The 23,717-nt window shown below is 36.3% G+C and overlaps 1 protein-coding gene across 1 annotated transcript; it reads right to left on the bottom strand.

Annotated features, from left to right (window-relative positions):
* Positions 1 to 226: 226 nt before the first annotated feature.
* Positions 227 to 23,056, bottom strand: ZPBP (zona pellucida binding protein). The gene is made up of 8 exons (XM_072330067.1): positions 22,828 to 23,056; positions 18,542 to 18,610; positions 16,239 to 16,364; positions 9,794 to 9,943; positions 7,905 to 8,123; positions 5,439 to 5,512; positions 3,862 to 4,039; positions 227 to 350 (listed from the first exon to the last, which is right to left on the bottom strand). Exons 1-8 carry the CDS (start codon positions 23,054 to 23,056, stop codon positions 259 to 261), a joined length of 1,137 nt encoding a protein of 378 aa, XP_072186168.1. The 3' UTR covers positions 227 to 258.
* Positions 23,057 to 23,717: the final 661 nt, after the last annotated feature.

Raw genomic sequence — 23,717 nt, 5'->3', positions numbered from 1 at the left:
TCTTCTTTTGATTTAAATAGTTAATTGTCTTTACTGCTCTTAACACAGTGGGTAATTACAAAGACCTCAAAAGCAAAATACACCTAAGGGACACAAACTAGAATATACAGATGAATCATTATTCCTTAAAAACAAGTGTATGCTATGGATATAACCAAAACAAACTGTACTCAGGTAAATATTTAAATGAAAATCTTTATTAATATTACCAAGTTAAAACGCGTGAGAGCTATTGCAGCTTTGCCAGTTCCTCTACCGTCAGCACGTTGTTGCTCCATATATCAAACTGGTGTCGCACTGAAGACAGTGAATTCCATCACTAGGATTGTAAGATCTTGGGCTGCAGATAACTACATGGACACAAAAAAACAGTGAATTTCAATGGTATTAATATAGAACTGTTTACATTTGAAATGTCCAGAATGCATCTCTATCTATTTGAAAAGAAAAAGACCATTTATTTTTCATCAGTATTCTGCTAGTTGATGAAACAGAATTCGAGCTACTTGGTTACATCTGAAACTTATCTTCTACAGCTGTCTTCAATTTGGCAATATTAGCCTTTCTTTAGGAAAGATCTTTAATGAACATCATTAGAATTCAGTATGTGGTGGTATTTAAGACGTTCCATCCTTTTACAGAGTCTGTGTTTAACTGGTTATTTGGTTTTGCCTAGTTTAATAACAACTTCTTAGTTACTACTGCCCAAACCTTCAGCAGGACTTTCAATATTTGGATTACCTTCATTTGTTGAGGCTGGCAGGATTCTGTTGATTCTCAGTAGGCTGTTAATAGCTTACCTAGCATTTTTTTATTTTTATTTTTGCCACTGCTATTTTAGAGGTCTTAGGAAATATAAACAAGAGAGAATCCTTTGCAGATGGCATCTACACCTTGCATTTTTAGTACATTAATTTAGACAATTCAAGATGGCTTTATAGGAAAAAGAAAGCTTTACAAATGCACATACATATAATCTTTTTATCAAAGATTATAGATTCACTTCTAGGAAATAATACAGATTGTTTTGTTTATTCAATTGGAACAAGGTAGCCTTCTATTGCAACAGGATAAAAAGGTTGTTCCACTGTTGTGCAATCTGCTATCTCAGGGACAGCATGAGAAGGATAATGGAGCCTTAACTAGGTGACTTGTAGCTTACTTACACAGCTGCTGGAAACTAATTGATACACTTAACTTCTCTGAATCCTTTTCACAGAATCACAGAATCACAGAATGACCCGGGTTGGAAGGGACCACAAGGATCATGAAGCTCCAACCCCCCTGCCTGGCAGGGCCATCAAACTTCCATGTTTACTAGATCAGGTTGCCCAGGGCCCTATCCAACCTGGCCTTGAACACCTCAAGGATGGGACATCCAATGACATCCTTTTCAATGACAGAAAACTCCTATTGGTAGTAAACCATCACTTTGAAAGTACTAGCATGACATGAAAATAAGTACTATAAAAATAGTAGAGGATACAGGAAAGGTAAAACTGAATATCCGCCTGTTTTGATGTGTGAAAACTAGAGTTAGTTTTTGTTTATGAATCAAGCAGTGGATATTTTTTTTCTTCATGTTCAAGGGCCTATGCCATACTCTTTCCAATTCTGTCACATTCTTATTGAGATCAGAAGCTTAGAAACATCTGTTTCCATCTTCCAAAATAGAACTGGCAAATGCACGGGTAGCACAATTATCTGAGGTTTGCGATGCATTCTGTGGTGATAAAATATGGCTGGTGCTAACCTATGGCCGGTAATTAAGAAATGCATTATAAATTTTTCAGAAAGGAGAAAAAGAAGCAAACTACTGAACAGCTGATCAGATTTCTATTCTAAATTAAACTCAAAATGGAGCATGTGAGATTAAGGTTTGTCAAATACAGTTTCTTATAAAAGCAGATAAAAAGTGGTTGACTTGTTCTGACCATAAAATAGGAGAATAATATATATATATATATATATATATAAGCTAAAGGCCAGTGTGTATACTAGAGCAAATAATTAGAAACTTTCCATGACTTACCTTACATTAGAAGGTGGGTCTTTTAACTACAAAGCAACTGAGACTATACTTCCAAACAGTTTTAAAATGGACCTTAAATCTCTTAACTGGATGACATGACCTGGTTCCTACAGCTCCAAGGGAAAGTAGTGGACTGCCCAAGAAGCTGAACACTGTTTCATGGAAATACATTTATCAATACATTTCCATGACTGCGTGCATGTTTCCAAAAGAAAACTCACAAAACAACCAGTCACAGTGAGTATAACTAGCTGTGTATCTAAGATATGTAAAGCAATTCTCCCATGTTAGCGTGGTCTTTTGAGAACTACTCATGAAGTTTGAGACATTGAAAAGAAATGTAGAGAACTTTTACTAGATAGTAGTAATGCTGTGCAGGGGCCATAACCCAAAACATGACCCAAAAGACTGAACTTTATTTCAATGAAAGACAAAACAGTTGGAATCTTCTAGGATATGCAAAAGCTATTGCGAAGACAGAGTTGACAGAATTGTTTCCAGATTTGGTGGCACATTACAAGAAGTTAACAGGTATAAACAAAATTGAGGGAAAGTATGAAATCCTTAACATAAAGCTTTCCAATGGTAAGGATTTTGAGTACTGAGTTACACATCTTTAGGAGTCTGTGAAGTCTGTCCTTAAGAGGTTTTTAAGATCATGAAGGACAAATCCATCAGGAAAAACTGAAGCTCCTATCCTGTCTTGAGGCAGAATAATATACAGGTATATAGCAGAGGATTCTTTCAGCTATATTGCCCATGACATGGTTGGGATTCTGGCGAAAGGAAAGGTTAATTAATTATATAGGTTAATGAAAGAGAAGAGTAGATGTCTGAGAATACTGACAGGATGACATCTGCATCTATGGGAAGCTGTAAGCAGACTAACTTTTCAGGAGTGTTTCAGATTCTTAGGTACTTCAGATATGAAATCATGCCTCCGTATCTGCCAAAGATGCACCTATTATGAACAGCTGAACAGTGATCAGCTTCTTGGTTTGACACTGGTGTAGAGCTGTGTAACACTTCTGTCTAAAGCAGGAGACATATGGGATTGTGGCAGCTAAATCAACCGTATTATTTTTCACTACTGATATTAAACAGCCATCAGAGGGAGCTAAGACAAAAGCTCTGTTCTGAATAAAAAAGTAGTATAAATTAGTTTAGAATGGACTAAGATATTGCAGGGCAGAAGACCAAAACAAAACAGCAGTCTTTAACTGAACAGATCATCCTAAAAGAAGATATGCTTTTCTAAATTTGATTTTCAAATATCTTTTCCTGAAATACTGTGCATTGACACTTCATATTGCAGTAAATGCACTAATTTGGTACATATCTTGTCCTTACTCAAATTATGCCTGTCCCATAAAGACAAGAAATGGGAAAAAGTAACTGCATATGGAAACATTTCCTACGTCTTGCAATTTTAGAACAGTCTCTTCTGTTGTCTGTTTTCTCCCATATTTTAATACTTATTTTTTAAAGTGTAGTCCATTCTGTTAACAGTCTTTGATACATAATCCAGTGTTTCTTTCACCAATTCTAGCTCTGTAGAGAGTTATCTACATAAAAAGCCTGGCCACAGCTTTATACTCTATGTATCTGACTCATGATGTTCCCTTGAGACTTCAGTCTCAGTTATATGGGAATCATATCAGTGACTATTTTTCCTGGGGGAAATACAGTCTGGTGAAGCCATTTATAACATAAATCAACAAGATTTGTTGAAAACAAAAACAAAAAACAAAAACAAAACAAAAAAACACAACAACCAGCATTGCAACAGTATTTCATGCTTGTAAGGTATACGAGTTTTTGTCACTTACCACAACACTCTGGGCAGTCTGGATGCGTTGCAGCATTCCTTCCATATCCTGGATAGCAACGATCAACCCACACCATTTGCAGAGTGCCTTCAATGTAGTATATTTCAGGCAACGGTTCAGAACTTTTCTTCCTAATTTCCACCTCTCGCTTAAAAAATCTCTCTATGAGGTTCTTTGCCTAAATTGAAACAAATTATTATTTTTTTTTTTAGAATCAGTGATGCAAAGAGGTCAAAACAGAAGATAAGGCAAAGGAAAGTGGGTGTGAGTTGAGATTAAGATTTAAAGGACGTATTTCTGAATCTTTTGATGGTAGCAGGTAGGTAGAATGGAAACAGGAAGGTAATCTGATATTCTTTGATATGTTGTCTTAAATTTAGATAAAACTTGCTCCATTACTGCAATACCTCTAAATGTGTGCAGGATTATATAAATACAACCATTAATGGTAATTCAGCTTTAACTAAAGCTGGATTATAGCACTAAAGCTATCCTGCGTTGGATATCTGTAGCTCGTCAATAGTTTTGCAGCTTTCCCTCCTATACTAGTACTATTTACTATTATTTAGGTCCAATTATATTTCATACTTTCCATGCATATTGAATATCTCTGTGCAATAAACAGAAAATACCACACACACAAAAAAAGCACACACACAAATTACAAAAAAAATGGCAAAACCAAATGTGTTTATACATTATTTTGATCTTGTCTGCATGAAGAAGATAACCTTCACTATGAGCTTTTGCACAAACATCTATTTTTTTTTCCACTGAACAGTATGGAAACTGTTTAATGAATACTGCATATTTTTTACTCCCTTGCTGCTCAAGTTGAATCCCAAAGCACGATTTACATACCTGATATTTCTTGACAGTAGATGTAAAATAGTAGATGCTTTGGAATAGCAGTAAAGAACAACACTAAACTGAATAGAGAGCGTATCTATAATCAACATACTGTGAGGGAGCTACTTAGAACTAGGCCACAGAAAAAACACTGCGTTTACAAGTGTCTTAGTCCAGGTTGCAGAGCAGTATATTCATGATAGACAATGTCCTAGGTGTTCCTCTCCTAGGGGAGGCTTATCTTCCTCCTGTCCTTCCTTTCTCTTTTTCCTTCACCTTTCAAGAATCTCTGAATCAAACTTAACCTAATAAGCAAAAGTTTGACTTCTCTTTCTTTACTGTGAGAGCGAAAATCTTCAAGCAGTTACTATTTTAGCAGATCACAGAATCACTTTCCATCACAAGTGATGGAAAGGCATGCCACTGAAATAATAGCATGTTTAATATTTGCAAGACACACCCAAAAGCTCCCAACTGTCTTGCTACCCTTCATATTCTTAAAATACTTTCTTAAATGCAGACTGATAGTGTGATATGCCTTACCCAGATGAGCAACAGAATATTGGCAATTTTAACTAATTTTCATAATTTTTATTGATTTAGAACCACTAAAACTTTATATTGGTTTATTTACTAACCACACTATGTTTCATATTTTATGTTCATACTATGCTATATGAGAGTAGTCTATTATATTAGTTGCAGTTTTATTCCTCTATCTACTTTACCTTGTTTGATCTATGAGGTACATCACAAGCACTTTGCGAACATAGTTCGTTGTTTTCTGTTTCTAAGCAAGTAACTGTAACAAAATAGAATCTGTTTACAGAAGAACAAAGTCAATGAAATTAACATTTCTATTTGCTTGCTTACAAGATTCTAATCATTTCTGATGCAAGTGTTTGGGAATTTCACATTTCAGACATCTGGCTTGCAATATTTTAAAAACATTAATCTGACCTCCTATAGACATTACCAGTATGCCTATCAAAGTATATTGCATGTACTTAAATATTTCTTGGGAAATCATTTTTATTTGTAAATTCTGATGGCAAAGAAATATGTAATCTTGGATACTTCCCAGACATAAAGATATCTAAGTCCTTTCAAAAAATACAGGGAAACACAATAAAATAAAGTAATTTACTCTCTCTGTGTTATCTAGATATCGTAATGGTTTTATAAAGACAGATCTTGAAACAGTCAGCCAGCAATCCTAACAGTTCAAACTTCTGATTGTTCAAGAAATGGACTTGAGTTTTCTCTCAAGAACAACTTCAGCAATATCAGTATTTTTAAAGATTTCCCAATATCCCCCACTGGTCTCTTCCTGTGTGCACATCTCAGTTCATATACTCACCCACTAAACCCCTTCCATCCTCCTAGGAGCCTCTATGAGATATTGAACCAAAGGAAAACTTTGAGAATGGATTCAAGAAAAAATGGTTACACTTCAGTAATTTATTTGCATGAGTTCACACCTCATCAACTATGACTAACATGATATGGTGAAGGCCTGAGACATGCTTAGGAAGCTGCTGGCCTACTCTCCAGAACTGGCACTTGATTAATCTGCCATAGTAAGAATAATATTATCTGCTAGTATGTTAATTTCACCTCTCCTAAGCTTCACCTACCTCTGTCATACAAGTAATTCTGAAACAATAAAAGCTGCTTTGAAATCAAAAAGTACTGACACCTCAAGGTGCTGAAGAATGTATAATTTACCATTGGGTTATACCAAAGTTAAAATCCACCTAAATCTCTAACTGGAGAACTTCTTCTCCCTGATTGTAGAAAAGCTTCAAAGTATTACTTAAACATTTTCTAAGATCTGCACATTGGCTAAACCTCATTTATGTCATTTCAACAAACCTAGAATTAACCTAAACTCATGACCTGCTTCAGGTCACTGCTATCCACTACAAATACCATCTTTAGGGAAACACAACTAATAGTTTCACTGTTTTGGAAAGTGGAAAACAAAGTGCAACTGATACACTTGAGAAATTGGTATTTTTAAACTGCATGTGTTGATATGCAGTGACTAATGTAGTAATATATATGAAAATACAAAATAATTAAAAACAGTAAGCTCAAGAAAACTTTAGGTACGTCCTTATCCATATTCAGCTCAGCAATCACAAACCAGATAACTCTTAATAACAAAGTTTTCAAGTGAACTATACATATCCTGGAACTGCTTTAGTTGCTGTTTCCATCTTCTTTCACAGTATAATGGATCTATGACCTTTTTTCAAATGGTTTCAGTGTTTAGAAGGAATACTCTCCTATCATCTATCAGTAAAATAATATCTCCTTTGGACTGACACAATGTTAAGATTTGTGATTTCCACAACTGATGCATTTAGTGAAAAGTTGTTAATAGAAACATTTTATGAAAATGACTGTATGTTAAGGATAAAATGTACTTGTGGTACATTAATTTTATGAGAGGATGGTAAGTGAGATGCTGTGAGATCATTTATGTATAAAAAGATTTGAATATCATATATATCAGGTATAATGTTTTGTAATAATTACAATATACAATGGCACTGAGGAAGAACACTTAAATATCCCATAGCTTAGTGACATCTGACAAAGCCACCTAATTATTTGCTTTTAATCATGATTTAAGGAAACTAAAAATACCAAAGTCAACCCAGCATTTTTGTAAATCAGTTTTACCCACTTCTCCTTTATACTCCTGTTTTTTCTAGAAGAAATGGAAAAATATTAAATTTTCCTCTTTTACTGTTGCCACTTAAAGAAAGAACTGCACTGAGATTCATCTCATTTAACTCCAGACCACATCCATAGAGAGATTTACACATCTATAATAGTTGACAAGAGGAAGGTCATCCAGGGAGTTACGGAATACAGTGCATCACTTTTCTTCCCATGATAGCGTGCAACAAGGAACATGATAAAGTTTTATGATACAAAATAAAAAATACATATTGATCTATGTACAGCTATAAAAACTTTGGTACTCTAATGAAATAATGTAAAAGATACTTTTAAGTAGATCATCTCACTTTTTGTTACTGACAGCAACTTTACATACAATACTTTGACGCATTCCTATAGTCAGAGAAATTAAATACATATAACATTTTCTGCATAGAAGCAGTAAGTTGCATTAGCTATAAAGGATCTAACCATTCTCTAAATCCAAGACAGATGTTTACCTGAAAATATAAAGAACATTTCATTCTGGAGGCCTCCTATCTGCATTTTTACATGGTGGCATTCTGACTTAATTAATGAAACCTTACATGAAAGGTTAGCAACAAGCTTGCTTAGTATCTTAAGCAATGCCTCCCCAAAAGAAATATTATGAAAACTGTTGCAGGGTGCTGCATGGTACTTCACTGTTAATTCATAGTGATATTGAGGATCAGAATAAGCTGTAGGAAAAAAAAAAAAAAAAAAAAAAGCATAAGATGATGATGAAAATGCATGAAAAAAAAAATGAATTACTCACATATTTGCAAATAGAATTGTTGATTCAAATCTTTAACTTATAAACAAAATTCAACTAATTTGAACTAATTTTCAATGATAAAATAATGTATGCTGGGCTAGTCAGAGACTTTTACATGTTCATATTCTTAATTAAATCCATACGCCACTTAATGTTCATTATTAGTTATTATTGGTACAGTAAACTACAGTGGAAGCATTGAGAATATGAAAGCTAAGGTTAAGAAGTATATTAGAAAATATCCTCTAGTATATGGTGTAGTATTTCAATTGACACATTATATTCAGTAGTGTATTTTATTCTTCTTAGTCAGCTATCACTAAAAAGCATTTTAAAGGATGTAAAAACTGAATAGAAATTCCTTCTCTATTAATGTAAGTACCCGAACAAGCTATCATGCGTACATGAAGTTTACTTTTAAGGAATGATCAGCTATTTAAACTTTACTGCAAAGCAACAAGCACACTTGGGCGTCTTTCACAAATATAACATACCATGAAATATATGGGTATCACAGAATCACAGAATCACAGAATTTAGTTATTTCATGATAACCACTCAGCTTACCCAAAGCTTACTTTTAGCTAGACATTAATAGAATGCTAAACAGAAAACAGAAGTAGAAGAATGAAGAACAGGGGTCAAGGTGTGGGTAGAAGCATAGAAATAAGGAGGGAGATTTGCAGAGAAGAAAAATGAAAGAATAGAAACCAAGCCAGCCAAAAGAAAACAAAACAAAACATATAATAATCATATAAATTATATTGCCTTCATAATATTGCACTTCATCATTCTTAACAGATGGATTTGTAATCATAGAAGGAAAGAATAAGCTAACAGCATTATCATAGATTAATAGAATCAATAAGGTTGGAAAAAGCTTTCAAGATCATCCAATCCAACTGTCAACCTAACACCAATATTTCCCCACTAAACCACATCCCTCAGTACAACATCCAAATATTTCTTGAACACCTCCAGGGACAGTGACTCCACCACCTCCCTGGGCAGCCCATTCCAGCGCCTGACCACTCTTTCAAAAGAGCAGTTTTTCCCAACATCCAACCTGAATCTCCCCTGGCGCAACTTGAGGCCATTCCTGCTAGTCCCATCTCTAGCTATGCAGGAATCAATTAATTAATTATGTAATCAATCTATACATAATTTAAAATTCAAAAACACATTCAATAAATGCTTAAGTCATTAACCTGTGTGAAATAAATCCGTATGGCTCTGCTGAAATTCATCTCTTAAAGAATATTTTCACTTTAAATTATACTGTTTTTATGTTACTAAGGCCTATTATCTATTCAATCTGTTGCATTCCACTATGTTTTATGTTTCTTTTTTAGAAAGAATTGTATTCACAAAATTCTTAGTCAAAAAATGACCTTCATTTAAGGCTCTGTAAATGACATTAAATGAGCTGCCTGCTAGCAACTGCTATTGAAAATAATTTATCCAGAGAAACCAAATGTCTTTACCTCTCCAAGTTAAATTTTAAATAAGCACTACTTCTTTATAAGCAGCAACACATTTAAGAAGAAAATCTTCTCCAAGGTAACAGCACACTTACCAATGTTAATAACTTACCATAAATATGATATTGTATTGTGAGTCTTTTATCAGGTTGCTCAGCGATAAGCTTATAAACAAGAGAACAAGTGTAAACTCCACTCAGGTCAGAACTGAAGTGTTCAAATATTAAAGTTCCCATTGGTGATATTTGCACACTGGTATTTTCTGGTAAAATGTAATAAAATAACTGTAGCAGTCATTATGAGAAAATGCAGAAAGGGTACAAATGGTTATTTAATCTTAAAAAGTGCACAGTATAATAATATTATGGACTCAGCTGAAGGCTCAGGACTCAGAACCTAAGGCTGACAAGGTGTCACACAGTTCAGCTTTATACTGCTTATTGCTGCTGTTTTTACTTACTAATTCACAAAGTAGTTCTGCTTCTACTTAACCTCCAGTGTCTGTTGTTCTCACCAATACCCACTTCCAAGAGCAGAAATCTCACATATACAAAAGGAAAAAGTGAGAAAATAATCTTTATAACTTTAATTTCATATACTCAAAGTGAGCAGTAACATTTTGGTCTCCAAGATCAAGAGTCTCAGGGTGGTGCCCTAAATCTTAATGCAGCTTATTTCAAGGCAGATAAGAAGTGAAATCCTACTTTAAAGTACATATCATAAACATGTCTCTTCAGTTAGATTTTTAAAGAAAATGGAAAGAGATATTTGGGCTCTGATGTTAAGCCACATAGTTCTCCCATGTAGCCTGCTTGTGGGCTACGTGATAACTTCTGACAAGTGCTTTCCTATCTTGAAGAGTCCTCAGGAAGTGACAACATGCCTGAGGATTTCATAAATAGTAGCTCATCTTGGTAGCTGTCAAAGAAAACCTTAGAAACCACTGGATTAGCACAGACTGTAACAGACCTGAAGGTAAAATACTCACTTGGATAAAATATCTTGAGAACAGATTATTTTGCTTTTGGGACCCCAAGAAAAAAAAATCTTTTTAATATTCTAAGTATTTTAGACCTTTTATCTAGGGTATGAAATCAAAGACAGTTACTGTGATGTGAAAAACATATTTTTTGACTGAGGAAGTGAATCCTAAGGGCATGAGATTTATATGAAACGCATGTTAGGGTCCTTACTTTAGACCAGTCCTAACCTGGTTTTACAGGCAGAACACGTGTTCTCTCTCAAAGCTAACCTTTCCAATTAGCTTTATCCAAAAGGAATCCAGTTTCTGCACCCAACCACCAGCCTGTGATCCAAAGTAATTCACTCCCAAGCCACACTCCAGTCTAACAAACTGTTACTCTGGATGCACGCTCACATTCCTACTATACAATTTTAAGAAAGTTATTAACAAAAAACAGCTTGACCAAAGTGCTTCTTTTCACACACCTGGCAGGAGGGTGTGGGATAACTTCGTTCCTCAAGAGTCAATTCAAACATTTTATCAATTTAGTTTTGTCTCATATGTAACCGTGCTTATTGAGATGGTGATTCAAGTGCTAGTAAAATACAACAACAAAAGAAACCTATTAAAAAGACTGAAAGTACAAATTCTCTTACAAGAAATATTTGGGTTTCCATAAAAATTTAGGTTCTCACATTAATGAGACACTGTCATATTCAGGAGGAGGAAGAGCTTTTTAATCTGATGATGAACAGGATGCTAGGTCTATCAGCTAGGATGTCGGTTCCTACTGAGTGCTGAAATAGCCAGCAGATTGATATCGTCAGAAAACCGGCACAGATTTAAGAATATAGTTCAGATCTTTGTCTTATTCAGCTGCCCTAGCTGGAGCACCTTTAAGACATATCACAGCCAGCTTTGTTATACCTACAAAATCCACTACTACGTTTCAAAGATCACAAAGAAGTCCACAAAGGACAAAGCTTGGACACCCAGTGAAGAGATTGGATCACAAAGATATTTTTGAAAATGCATCACAAGAACTAGGAAAGTTAAGCAGTTCTTCTGATGGATGAAGTCATTGGTTTTATTTTAGAATTTTATCCTACCTTGAACAATACATATTTCCACTGCAGAAAGGAAAAGAACTTTAAAACAGTAGTCATTAATTGCTTTAATGATACATCTGTCTGTGAGGAATCTCTGTATAGATCACAAAATCAGAAGCTTGTTTTATTTTTCTTCCCAGTGTTATAAACAAAACTACACTAATCTTCCCTTGCTGTGTGGGATTATCTGGATGCATATTGCCTACTCACAAAAAAATGACTACTGCCTTTAAATGAAACTTTAAAAGCAATTTATACACTCTCAAATCTAGTATTTTTTTCAATGTTACTCTGCTGCAACAAGATGAGTTAGGATTTCATGTCACATTTTATGATATAAATGACATGATATGGTTTAATGTGCCTCTCTTACACAAGAGGCATTTCATATACATTATGCACAAAGGATGTGTTCAAGTTCAGAGTTTCCTTGTGGTCAACATAAACTAGCATGATATGAAATAAAAGAGAAGTTATTTTTTAGTTTGTCCTATAAGAGGAAGTTAGATCGTTTTCCAGGCTCCATGAGTACATTAGGTGGCAATGTGTATGAAAAGCAGTAACTTTCCTATAACAACAAATCCTTAGGTTTCATCAAAATAAAACAAACTTATTTGAATGTTTTCATTAGCAAAAAGCATGAGATACTTTCTTATATTTTCTGTTCCATTTAACTATTTCTATTTAAACACCCTCCAAAATTCTGTTTCATGCAGTGAAACTCTAGAATGCGGAACATAAAAAGCATTTTTCCTCTGTTTAAGGTGTGTTTTGAAGTACTCTTATTCTCAGTTGCATGTTTAAAAACTTCAAAGTAAAATTTCCAGATCTTAATAATAATAATAATAAAAAAAGAGTCACTCTGCTAACTGAAGAAAAATTGGAAATTATACAATTGTAATCATTTAAAGGGACATTTTGTGCAGTATTTTGTTTTTCATTACACTTTCAACAACAAAAATGTGGACTAGAACTGTGAACAAAGATTCAAAAAACAGAACTGCTTGCTTATGACTACAGAATGCAGAGTGTTTACTGCTCCTTTTTTCTTGTAGTCGTGATGTTCTATGTGTATATCTAGACAAATTTGGGGGGCACAAAACATCTTATTGTCGGCATCAAAGGGTGGTTTGCCTGAAAGATAATTTGATTTTTCTATCACAGTTTGTACATTTATTTTCAAGTATTTCAAGAAGCAGCGTTTTCTTACTCTTCCTACAACTGGATTCATAACTCTACATTTCCACTGAAAGGATTATTTTCTTTTATATGAACACACTGAGATAAAGAATCGTGTAATGCTTATGAATGCTAATTTCCTTCCAGTATGGTGATTCACTATGATAGACATTAGAGACTAACTGAACACACAAAAGCCCACATGATTTTTACCACCTAGAGCGAATAAGACCCATTATAAAAGAAGGCCCAGCAAAAAAATTATCTTGCACAACAAACAGTTCATAAACTAGAAACTTAAGTGTTTGTTTATACTTGAGTTGAAAGAAAATGAATGTGACAACATCCCTGGAGACTAAGAAACATCTTTGTGTCTGAAGTTGAAGTCCTTTCATTACTACATTTTTTCAACATTTTTTTCCCCCAAACCTTCACATCTCTATAGAAAGCTTTGCACGTTTTCTTCTCTTTTTGAAATGGTTTTTGCCTTCCTGCTGCTGATTCTAGTATACCTAAAGTTTCCACAGAGCCAAGAATCCCTGCCACCCTAGCTTTTTGCTAGTCATCCAAGTCTGGCACAACAACTTGAGATATTACTGAAGCAGTCTTCAGGAAAAGATTTAAACCTGTCAAATGAAAGTCTGAGGTCTCCATGGTTTTCACTTCTGCATAGTTAACACTGTCGAAACTGCCATTTGGGTAAGCAGAAGCCAGAGGACTGAAAAGGACAATTTTTAACTGTGAATCAGGAGGCTGCCTTCTGTCTGATCACATTAAGCTCAGGACATATACACATGACAATATATCCGATTACGTGCTTGTCATGCATCACAGACTGGGCATCAAAATATATCATTTACAATGCGGAACACACAGCTAACCACTACATATTCATTTCAATAGAGATTAACATTTCCATGTAAAGTGACATAGCCCACAAGCTTAAGTATAAGCAAAAACATCTTTAACTGTGAGGCAAAGAATGTTATAAATTCATCCTCAAGGTTAAGCCTGTTATCAGATTGAGAGCAAAACCAGTGTAGTGTCAGATGCTATAGAAACTTGAAATGCTCTACTATGAAGGCTGGCATGTAGCGGATTAAGAATGAAGAATCACTATGATATCAACAGTACTTCATATCAAGAAATAGGAAAAGCTACTTGAAAATACACAAACACCAAGGACAGAGGTCTGACAGACACCAGTACAGATTAAGAAAGCAAACAGCATTTAGTAACACTGCTATTATGAAATAATATAATATTATATTATAATATAATAACCTAAACTATAAACTAAACCAAGAGATTAAACAGGTTTAAAGTTAATCACAGTGTACTTAAAAAAAAAACAAACAGATACAGAAATTACATTAAAGAATAAAGGAGACATAGATGGAGGGAAATAATACCAGAACTTAGGATCCCTGCTCAAACTTGGAAAGATGTTGCTCATGAGCAGCTCATGATCTCTAAGAAATCTTTTGCATTATGTGAGAATTGTATAAAATGTACAAGTAGCTCAACACAATCCACAAAGAAACAGATTAGTAGTTCTCCTGTCATGCTAGCAGATTGCGACAATGGTTTCATTAGAAGCATGCTTATGAAAAATGTAGCCTTAAACTAGTCATGGAGAGATTAATCAGAAACTGACCTTGGCAATGGATGCAAAGAGCCAACATGGACATGTGTAGTAGAAGAGCAATAGAAATGCTGACCCAAGAATGAAGGGAGTTGAATGACATTAGTGACAAAGGACACAGAAACAACGAAGTAGTTCCAGCCTTTGCCCCAGGTTCTACCAGAGCTTAAGGGGGATGCTACAGGAAAAGGGAAGTATGACTTTAGGGACTTACTGAAGTGAGCTGGATATCCACAAGTTAAGAGACCAGAATGAGGCTGTCTGTTTTGATGGTGATGTGGCCCCAGTGATCATTAAGAAGCAAATAATACACCCATTTTCAAAACAGACCAGACGACAAAGGGAATTACAAATCAGCCATCCTCACCTCATACCATGAAAAGATGGAACTGATGGAAGCCATTTCAAAGCCCATGAATGCAAAAACTGTGATTATGAACAGGCAGCATACATGAAAAAGTGGATGGATCTCCATTTAGAAGACTGCTTGATTGTTCAAATTGTAACTAGCAGCCATATATGAGGGACTTTCCTCAGGGCCGCTACAAGCAATAGTACTGATTAGAATCTTTACCACCAACCTACACCACAGGACAGAATGCCTTCTTGTCATGTATGCAAAAAAGATCACATTGCACTTGGAACAGAGAAAAGTAGCATATACAGTTGCAACGTACTGTTGCAGACAAGATTTTTGGTAGCAGTCCTGCAAAAAAGAAAAAACAAACAAAGGACCTGGGAATGCAAGTGGGAGCTGAACATGACTCAGGAACACACTTTTGCAGCAGTGAAGGCTAGTTGTATATTGGGCTGCATCAACAATAGCACAGCCAGCAGTTTAAAGTGATTATTCTCAGTACTCATTTGGGCACTACAGAAGTCCTCAGTACAAGACAGATGCTAACAAAGTGGAGTGAGACAAGTAGGAAGCCTCTAAGATGATTAAGGAACTGGAGCAAAGGACAAGAGGCAGTGGAAACTAGGATTTGTATCTCAGTGAAATCTAGGGAGGGAATTGCACTGCTTCACTACCTAAGGGGAGCTACAGGAAAGAATAAGCCATATCCTCTAAGAGGTGCATCACAAAAAGACAAGCAGCAATAATGAAAAATTGCAACAAGGTATATTTTGCGTGAAAATGAGAAATAAAACGGAAGAATTTCCAGAGAAAGGGCAGAAAATCTTCATGAATAGAGATTTCTCTGAACTCCAGAAGTCAAGGTCATACACAACTTCAGGTCTGAAGGTAGCCTGTCACTAAGCAAGAGGCTGGGCTAGACCACACTGCCTATGACTCTATTATTCTATCCCTATAGAACACTTCCAGCTGTCTCTCAGTGCAGCAAAGAATGTCCTCCTCAGCCTCTGCTGCTTTCATTACACCCTGCCTTGTCTAGTACTCTTTAGAGATGGCACCATTTTCTACAGATCTCCAGTGTTTTATTCATGTTATCTTGAATTTTTATCTTAAAACTTGAAAGTTTATCATTTACATGTACATTGTATATCATTTACACAATATACATACAAACACAAAGTCTTCTCAGTTCTCCTCCATTCACAGTTCTCTCTGTCTGTCTAGCTATCTTGCTTCTTTTTAGGGGGAGGAGAAGGGGAAGAGAGAGAGTGTAGAGGGCCATGCAAGGAAATAAATTCTTACCCGAAGAAAGATAACCACGTGGTCCATTCCACTGGAATACTGGATCAATCAATTCTGAGTTTCGCAGATGATCAGTAACACATAGAATATGTGGACTGCTGTGATCCAGCTTAACATAAACTTTCACTGAAAAAAAGTTTATCGTTAGCTTTAAATACTTAGCACTTCTATCCTACCAGTGAGATATATAATTTTAAGACAGTAATAAATGTAATTTCATTGTGTACAGTTCATTTTATTTCCCTTCCTAATGGCACAACATTTGTGTTCTTCAGAAGCATGAGATGCTAGATATTTAGACTCTAGAGTACTCCAAACTTGAGTATACTGTGCTATCCTAATGCTGTTGAAAAGCCTCAACTAGTATAAACACTACAACCACTACATTTGTGATCTAAAGAATAAGTGAAATTGAATCAAATATACAAATTACCATTTATTTTACCATGCCATTCAGACTCCCTGCAGGGGGAAAACTGTTTAGATATTTGATGCAGGAAGGAATTAACATTTAGAAAAACAGTTTTCACTTTTCCATTATGTCAAGGAGCAGTAATGGCACCAGTTTTCTCTCCCCTTCAAGCACGATTGTTTCCTTTAATTAAAAAATGAAAAGCCTCTTAACATCACAGCACTGTATTAGACTGCTTAAACAGAATACAGAGGTAAATATTAACATCTGATACAGAAAAATATATTCAGAATTTTCATAGTCTTAAGAACAGGAGGAATATCCATCCCAGCTAATAAGCTTGTTACAGTGGCTTGTACAGCAGAAAACAGAAATGTGTATCATTTTAACTGTACAATAGAGTATCATGGAAATAAACACCATTTGCAGGTGTTACTTCAGTTTTTAACCCAGAAAGGGGTGAGGGGAGGAGGACGTCTCACTCTTTCTAATCAGAAATGCCTCGTGTCATAGCGCCATTTATTATTTTTCACCTTGCAGAGACATGCCTTCATTTGTTCTGGGTGGGAAGAGCAGCATGATGCAACGAACAAGTGGGAAGTTAAAGGATTATACTTCAAGTGGAACTCACAAAGGGGAAACAACTTATGCAGGTTTCTGAGCTCATCTCCATTTACACTGAATGAAAACAAGTATTTTCAAAGTTTAACCATGAATTTGAAAGCTTATCTCTCACTTTGCAGCTGAGCACAATAGTCATGAAGCAGCTCTGTGGCCAAAAGGTCTGTTCTGAATCTGAGGTAAACTGCCACAGAGGTTTGCAAAAAAGAACTTTTATCTAAAGGCATCTCATTGCAAAACTCCCCAACCATGTTTGTTTGTTTCCCTCAGCTGACAAAAGCTATTCTATATTTACAAACTACTTTTTGTTTTGTTTTGTTTTTGTATGGAACAGTCTGAAAAAAATGACTTGCACTAACTTCCATGTTAGTCCAGTCTGGAGAAATATCCAGCAAAGCTGAGTGTGCATATTCTAGAACAGAACTTTATTTTGTCTCAGTTTTGTTCTCCTTTCTTATTCAGTAACTTACTGCTGAAGCATACATGTTATTATTATTAGGGTAGAAAAAAGCAAACATTGCATTTTGCACTGACTACAGCTTAATGCTTCTAGGTATGCCATTAGTAAAGCTGAAAGTGTAAACATAGATGGAGAAAACTAGGCGAAGGGTATTATCAAAATCAAGGACACAATGTGCACTAAGAGATGGCAGTGTAAGTAAGTATGTGGCAATGAGGAACAGCCTGTTCTTTAATCGTCAGATTTTCTAACAATTGTTTTTTTTATTAAGAAAATAAAGTGACTGTATTGCGTAGTGGAGTTAGACAGATTTAATAAGCAATTAATTATTAACATTTCTTAATTGTTGTTGTAGAACGTAACATAAGACTCAGTTTCTGTGTACACAGAAAGTAAAAAGAAGCAGGAATATCTACAGTGGGAGAAAGCAATATTTCGGGGCAAATGTCTTGCAGCCAGAATGAGGAGTACAAAGAATGCTGTTGTTTTTAGAACAATTCTGGAAAATAATGATCTTTGATTTATAAAAATAGCAAGAATAAAAGTCAGTGGTACGAATACAGTATATATTTGTAGAATATATACTATATATTCTATATATATATAGAATATATATACATATATTCGTAGAATATATGAATATAAGTAGGCTTTTGTGGCCTACTAAACATACATAAGTCAGTACAGAATTGTAATTCATTAAAGCATTTTAAATAGTTAAACAACAAGGAATACGATGGAGAAAGGCACTTTTGTGTCAGAAGACATATTTTAACTGAAATTGTTTACATTACATTTAAAGAAAAATACCTGGAGATAAGGTGGATCCCACTATTTTTAAGCTATCGCTTCCTGACTCTTCACTTCCTGAGCACTGAACTGTTAAAAGATAAAGCAATTACATCAACAGAACTGTTACATTTCTCTGAAAAAGCAAACGGCACGCTTCAGGTCAATGTACACCCTTTATGGATTTGTTCTTCAACAGGTATTAACTTTGTCTGATGTCTTATGCAGGACATGTATCTCATTTTTAGCTTAAATATATTTCTAATTTTTACATAAGAATTGTCACATGTTAAATGAAGGCTCTCTATGAGGGTAATGGGATTAGACACTGTCCAAACGGGGGATCAAATTTAGCTGCATTGTTACAGTGCACTCAGTCTGGATGTCATTCAATCTGTGTACTGCCCAATAACGAGGTAACAAACGTAGTTTCTGCTATTATTGTGATTTTCTTTATTTCCTCCATGAAATGAAAATACAATCTCTTAATGGTTGCGTTAATTTGCATTGCTTCTACATTAAATAGAGATTTAAAAGACCTCTCATAACAACTGAAAAGCTCTGTAAGACATGCAAGGCTTTTGAAAGAAAACTGAATGATCTTTCAGTGCACAGTATCAGGTGGGCATTCTAGCACAAGTCAGATTCAACTTCTACAGATATTCCAGATATGCTGCAGAAAGGCAGCAGAAAGAGAATGCCCGCTAGTAGACCTCTCAGTATTTTGTGTTCTTTGTCTCCACCTCCTGTTAAGAAAGAACATGGGTTACTGAGAGTTAAAGCGTGCTTGTGAGATTTAATTCCTTAGGGGAATCTGGGAAAGCAAGTAAATAACAGAGGAATATAACATCTTGAACACAAAAGATGGCAATAAAATACTGAGCATATAATTAGTAGCATTTTTTTTTTTTTTACAAAGATGGGCTAAATAGTTATGTGGCACCAGAAGTGTGCTTGTTGCTAACTTAGATTCAATAGTTATCAACCAGCAGCAGATATGCTAGTAAGTTCATTTCCCATTAAGGCATTTGTTGGTACACGAGAAAGACTGAGTTGACTCCCAGTTTGCTTTGATGGGAAATCGACAATTCACCGCATCTACTGTGAAGCTGTAACTGTACTCCCTTACCATACACTGTTGCTATGGAAAACAGAAGGAAATCAGACCCTCCAGCAATCAGGACAAGATAATCAAGGTAAGTTAAAAGAACTGCCTATTTTTGCCAATTGAGGATACAAGCAAACTATTCTATTCAAAATACTTATGGAATAGAAAAAGAGAATTGAAAGAAAATAACGCATAGTATCATATAGGATGGATTTCTGCAGAAAACAGTTTGGTTTACTTTGTAACGCTGCCTCACCAAGTACCACTTCACAACTTTTTTTGATTTTTTAAATTGATTTTGAGGAGTAAAAACTATTCAAATAACTGATTTTTTCTCCAAAGACCTCCTTGAAGGATTGGAGGGTTTTAATTATAAAACAGAACAGATTTGAAATTCGAATTGGAATATTTATATTGTCTTCCAGAACTCTACTGCACTGGAGCAGTTATACACAGCTCTTTCACGGGAGGGATTTTTTACAATAATAATTTAAACCCAAAGATGGAGCTCTTGCACTGCTTACATTAAACATATTAGAAGAAGTTGAAAGAATGTAGTTGCTGAAGGAAGGCAGTGTAAAAAAACTACTGAAATTACTGTTTTGATATCACTAAGGACAGCACGTTTGCCTGCTCTTTCGTGTGCATACACTTCATTTGCATGGCAGTCATTTCAGTCCGTAAGTGCTTCTGTCCACATATGAATCTGACCTCAATATGCTCTTTCCCTCACTTCCTATACTGCCTTTAAATTTTTTTAAGCCTTTTTTTTTAAGGTTTCCTACTTGAATTCCTCTCCTCCTAATCACTTCAAATAGCTCTTCCTCAGGCAGTCTCTAGCTCAAATGATCTTCTCATTTTCACTCAGTAGCTTAAGAGTGCATACGATCAGTTTAAACAGATTCCTATCACAGAAAAAGTATTAAGAGGTCATTCCAAAGAAAATGTAGCAAAAACACAATAAAGACAGAACAAAATAAGAGCTTAAACTGCATTTTAAAGTCATTAAATACACTATTCCATCTCCTCAAATTGCAACAGCACTTACAAAGCAATGGGAAAAGCTAAGGTTCATTCATTTTTAAGAAAATAAAGGTGATTTATTTATTAATTCTCTACATAAGTTTTTTAAGCAGCCCAATGCACAGGGTGTGAATCTTCCTTGTATTGCATTCGTCGCAGGCATAACATAAGCTTTGAGCAGCAGATCCTTTTGCAGATGAATACAAAGAAATCTAGTTTTGTATCACTATCAGACATGGAGAAGTCAAGTCATTCGTCTCCAAGGCTGGTGAAAACTTCCCAACTTCCTGAAGAGCCATGCAAAGAACTATTACTGGAATTTGAAGGAATTCATTTCCTTGTCTATGGTGATATATGTGGTATATGTTACCTGAGTCTCAGGTTTCTATATCTGTATGTTATTCATCAATGGACACTAAAATCTTCTGGAGTTAAACTCAACAGCCTTCCTTCTAACTTACACAACAGAATGTGTAGGGAGTTCAGTTTAAGCGCAAAATGCTAACACTCCATTTTCTTGCACTGAAAATCTACTCGTCTGAACTATAAATTCTATCCAAAAGTACCCAAAGTAAGAGAGAGATGACACTCATGTACTTCTAAGGAGTTCTGTCTGCAGGGGAAAAGCCTCAGCACTAGACCAGAAGCAGCAAATTGATTGTACTGGCATACACACAAAGCCCCCCTGCTCCTCCCTGTTCCATGGGCACTACAACAGCATCATGTCCCTTCTCACTCCCTGTCCAAAGGAAGAATCTGGTTAGGCTAATAATGACTACAGGAGCACTGAGTTGAAAGGGAATGCCACTTTGCAGCTCTAAATTTCACGTGAAGTAATTCAACCATTTCATAAAATACTTTACCCTGACCGTTTTAGTCTTAAAATTAACACTATGGTAGCAAAATTAGTCAGCTTCAGAATAGTTAATCAGAAAATGATATTTGTCTGAAAAGTGCAATGGCAGGAAGTAGAGTTTAAAATGAGTCTTAAGTATTTAAACAATTTACTAATGAGTTTAATGCTGTTCTGCTAGAATGTGCAATTGGCATAGCTTCAATTCATTTATAAATGAAACTTCTAAAATAACAGGAATAGATTTAAGTAATGGCGATTCTTGATTTTTTTTACAAGTAATTATGTTTGGAGGTAAGTTTTGTAAAGAGGTTTCTGTACCAAAAGAAGACATAAACAGCAATGCTACTCATCTTTACCCAATGGTGCTAACAGACAAATGTTTTTCTGTATCTAAGTATTTTAATGTCAGCTGGCATATCCAAGCTGACTATTGATGAAAAGTGCTGTGTAAGGAAAACCACACAAACCCCAAATGCAAGCATGAGTTAAAAAAACAACAACAACAATGAAAAATAGGTTAAAAGGTTCGTATTCCTTACATCTATCTGAATCCAGAGTATAATAATAACTTCCCAGTGATACAAAATAAAAACAAATGTCTTTTCTGGAGTTTACCATGTCTATTTTGCCTAGTAAAATCTAGGACAGTGGAAATAATATAACAGCAATGCTTCAGTGAATAAATACTAAAATGCTGCTAATGATGGTTTTTTTTTTGTCAGAGTAGAACTTCACCACTAATCTTGCTCATGGAAAAGTCCTTAGGAATTAGTGAAACTTGGCCATGGGCAGATTGGCAAACAAAAAGATCTGGCACCTAAGCACGCTGATGTTCAAAATGAATTATCTAGTTTAAAATTACTTGTTACAAACAGACTTCAAAACCTCACAAAGGACTACCCAGACAGGCTGTGGTGTTTCCTTCTCTGGAGATACTCAGAACCTGCCTGGACACTTTACTGCATAACCCGCTGTAGGGAACCTGCTCTAGCAGGGTGTGGACTCGCTGATGTGCAGAAGTCCCTTGCAAGCCCTGTAACTTCAAGGCAATCCCAGTTTCAGCATCACGGCTGTACAACCAAATTTCCCAACGGGTGTCAGCTGACAGCTGCAATCACGCGCGCTGGGTAGGAAATCAGCAGAATTACTCCCAAAAAGTGCAGTCGGTGTCCTACCACAGAACTACTTCTGTTCTTCAGAGCTGCTGCAGCTCTCAGCTGGGTACCCGAGCCGCCAGATGCCTCCCCAACCCGCCTGCCCGCAGGCACACCGCTCCTCTGGCGTGCAGAAAGGAGAAACACCCTTCTCCTCAGCACTCACTGCTCGTTTTTGAGGCAAATAACCCTTTAGCTTTCCTGCGTCTACCGGTGGGTGTAGATGGGCTGTGAGGTTTTGTCACCGTACGGTAAAGACGCACGGTACCTGCCGGGACCGCCTGCAGCAGGACGATGACGAGACCGAGCAGGACGAGGCCCAGCCCGCGCATGGCGGCGGCCGTTGCCCGGGGGCGGCCAAGCGGCCCTCCACCAACCCCGCGCTGCGCCGCCATCTCCCGCCGTGCCGCTGCCCGGCAGCCGTTAGCGACCCCCACCGGGCAGCCAGCGGCCGGGCTGAGCGCTGGGCGACCAGCCGCGGGGAAATCTGCGGAGGGGCTTTCCCGGCCGCAGAGCCGAGCATTTCACATCCTTTCACATCCTCAAACCCAGGGGAAGCATCTGCGGCGGCTCCAGCTCCAGCTAAGACCTTCCCGCTGCCGGGCGGTACGCGATTAATCCCGCTCTATCAACGCACCAGCGCGTTGTCCCTTAAGAAACACGTGAACGAACAAATAAATAAAAGCGAGGAGGTTTGCGTTGTAAAAGTGAACTGTGCACATCAGTGTCACGAGTGGGTACCGCCCGGTTCTCATTGTGCTGCTTCACAAAGTGTCTGGAATCCCAAGACGCTGACGTGTTTCTGTGGTGTACGAGTGTTTTTAACTCGTATTAGGTTAAGTAAAGCAATGTCTGAAAGAATAGGGAAGGGAAAAAATGGGCTGTCTGGGAAGCAAGCAAAGTCTGACGGGAAAATTTCATTACTGGAACAATGTGGCTACTATGGCAGAGATGAAAAATAGCTGCTTACATCAAAGAAAGACTGCTCCACAGTGGCACTGAGAGACATGGTGGTGATGGGCCAGTGGTTGGATGGACTTAGAGGTCTTTTCCAGC

This window comes from Excalfactoria chinensis, chromosome 2, assembly GCF_039878825.1.
Source record: "Excalfactoria chinensis isolate bCotChi1 chromosome 2, bCotChi1.hap2, whole genome shotgun sequence".
Taxonomy (NCBI): Eukaryota; Metazoa; Chordata; class Aves; order Galliformes; family Phasianidae; genus Excalfactoria; species Excalfactoria chinensis.
The sequence above is the reverse complement of the archived record's forward strand: the minus strand, read 5'-3'. Positions and strand labels throughout refer to the sequence as shown.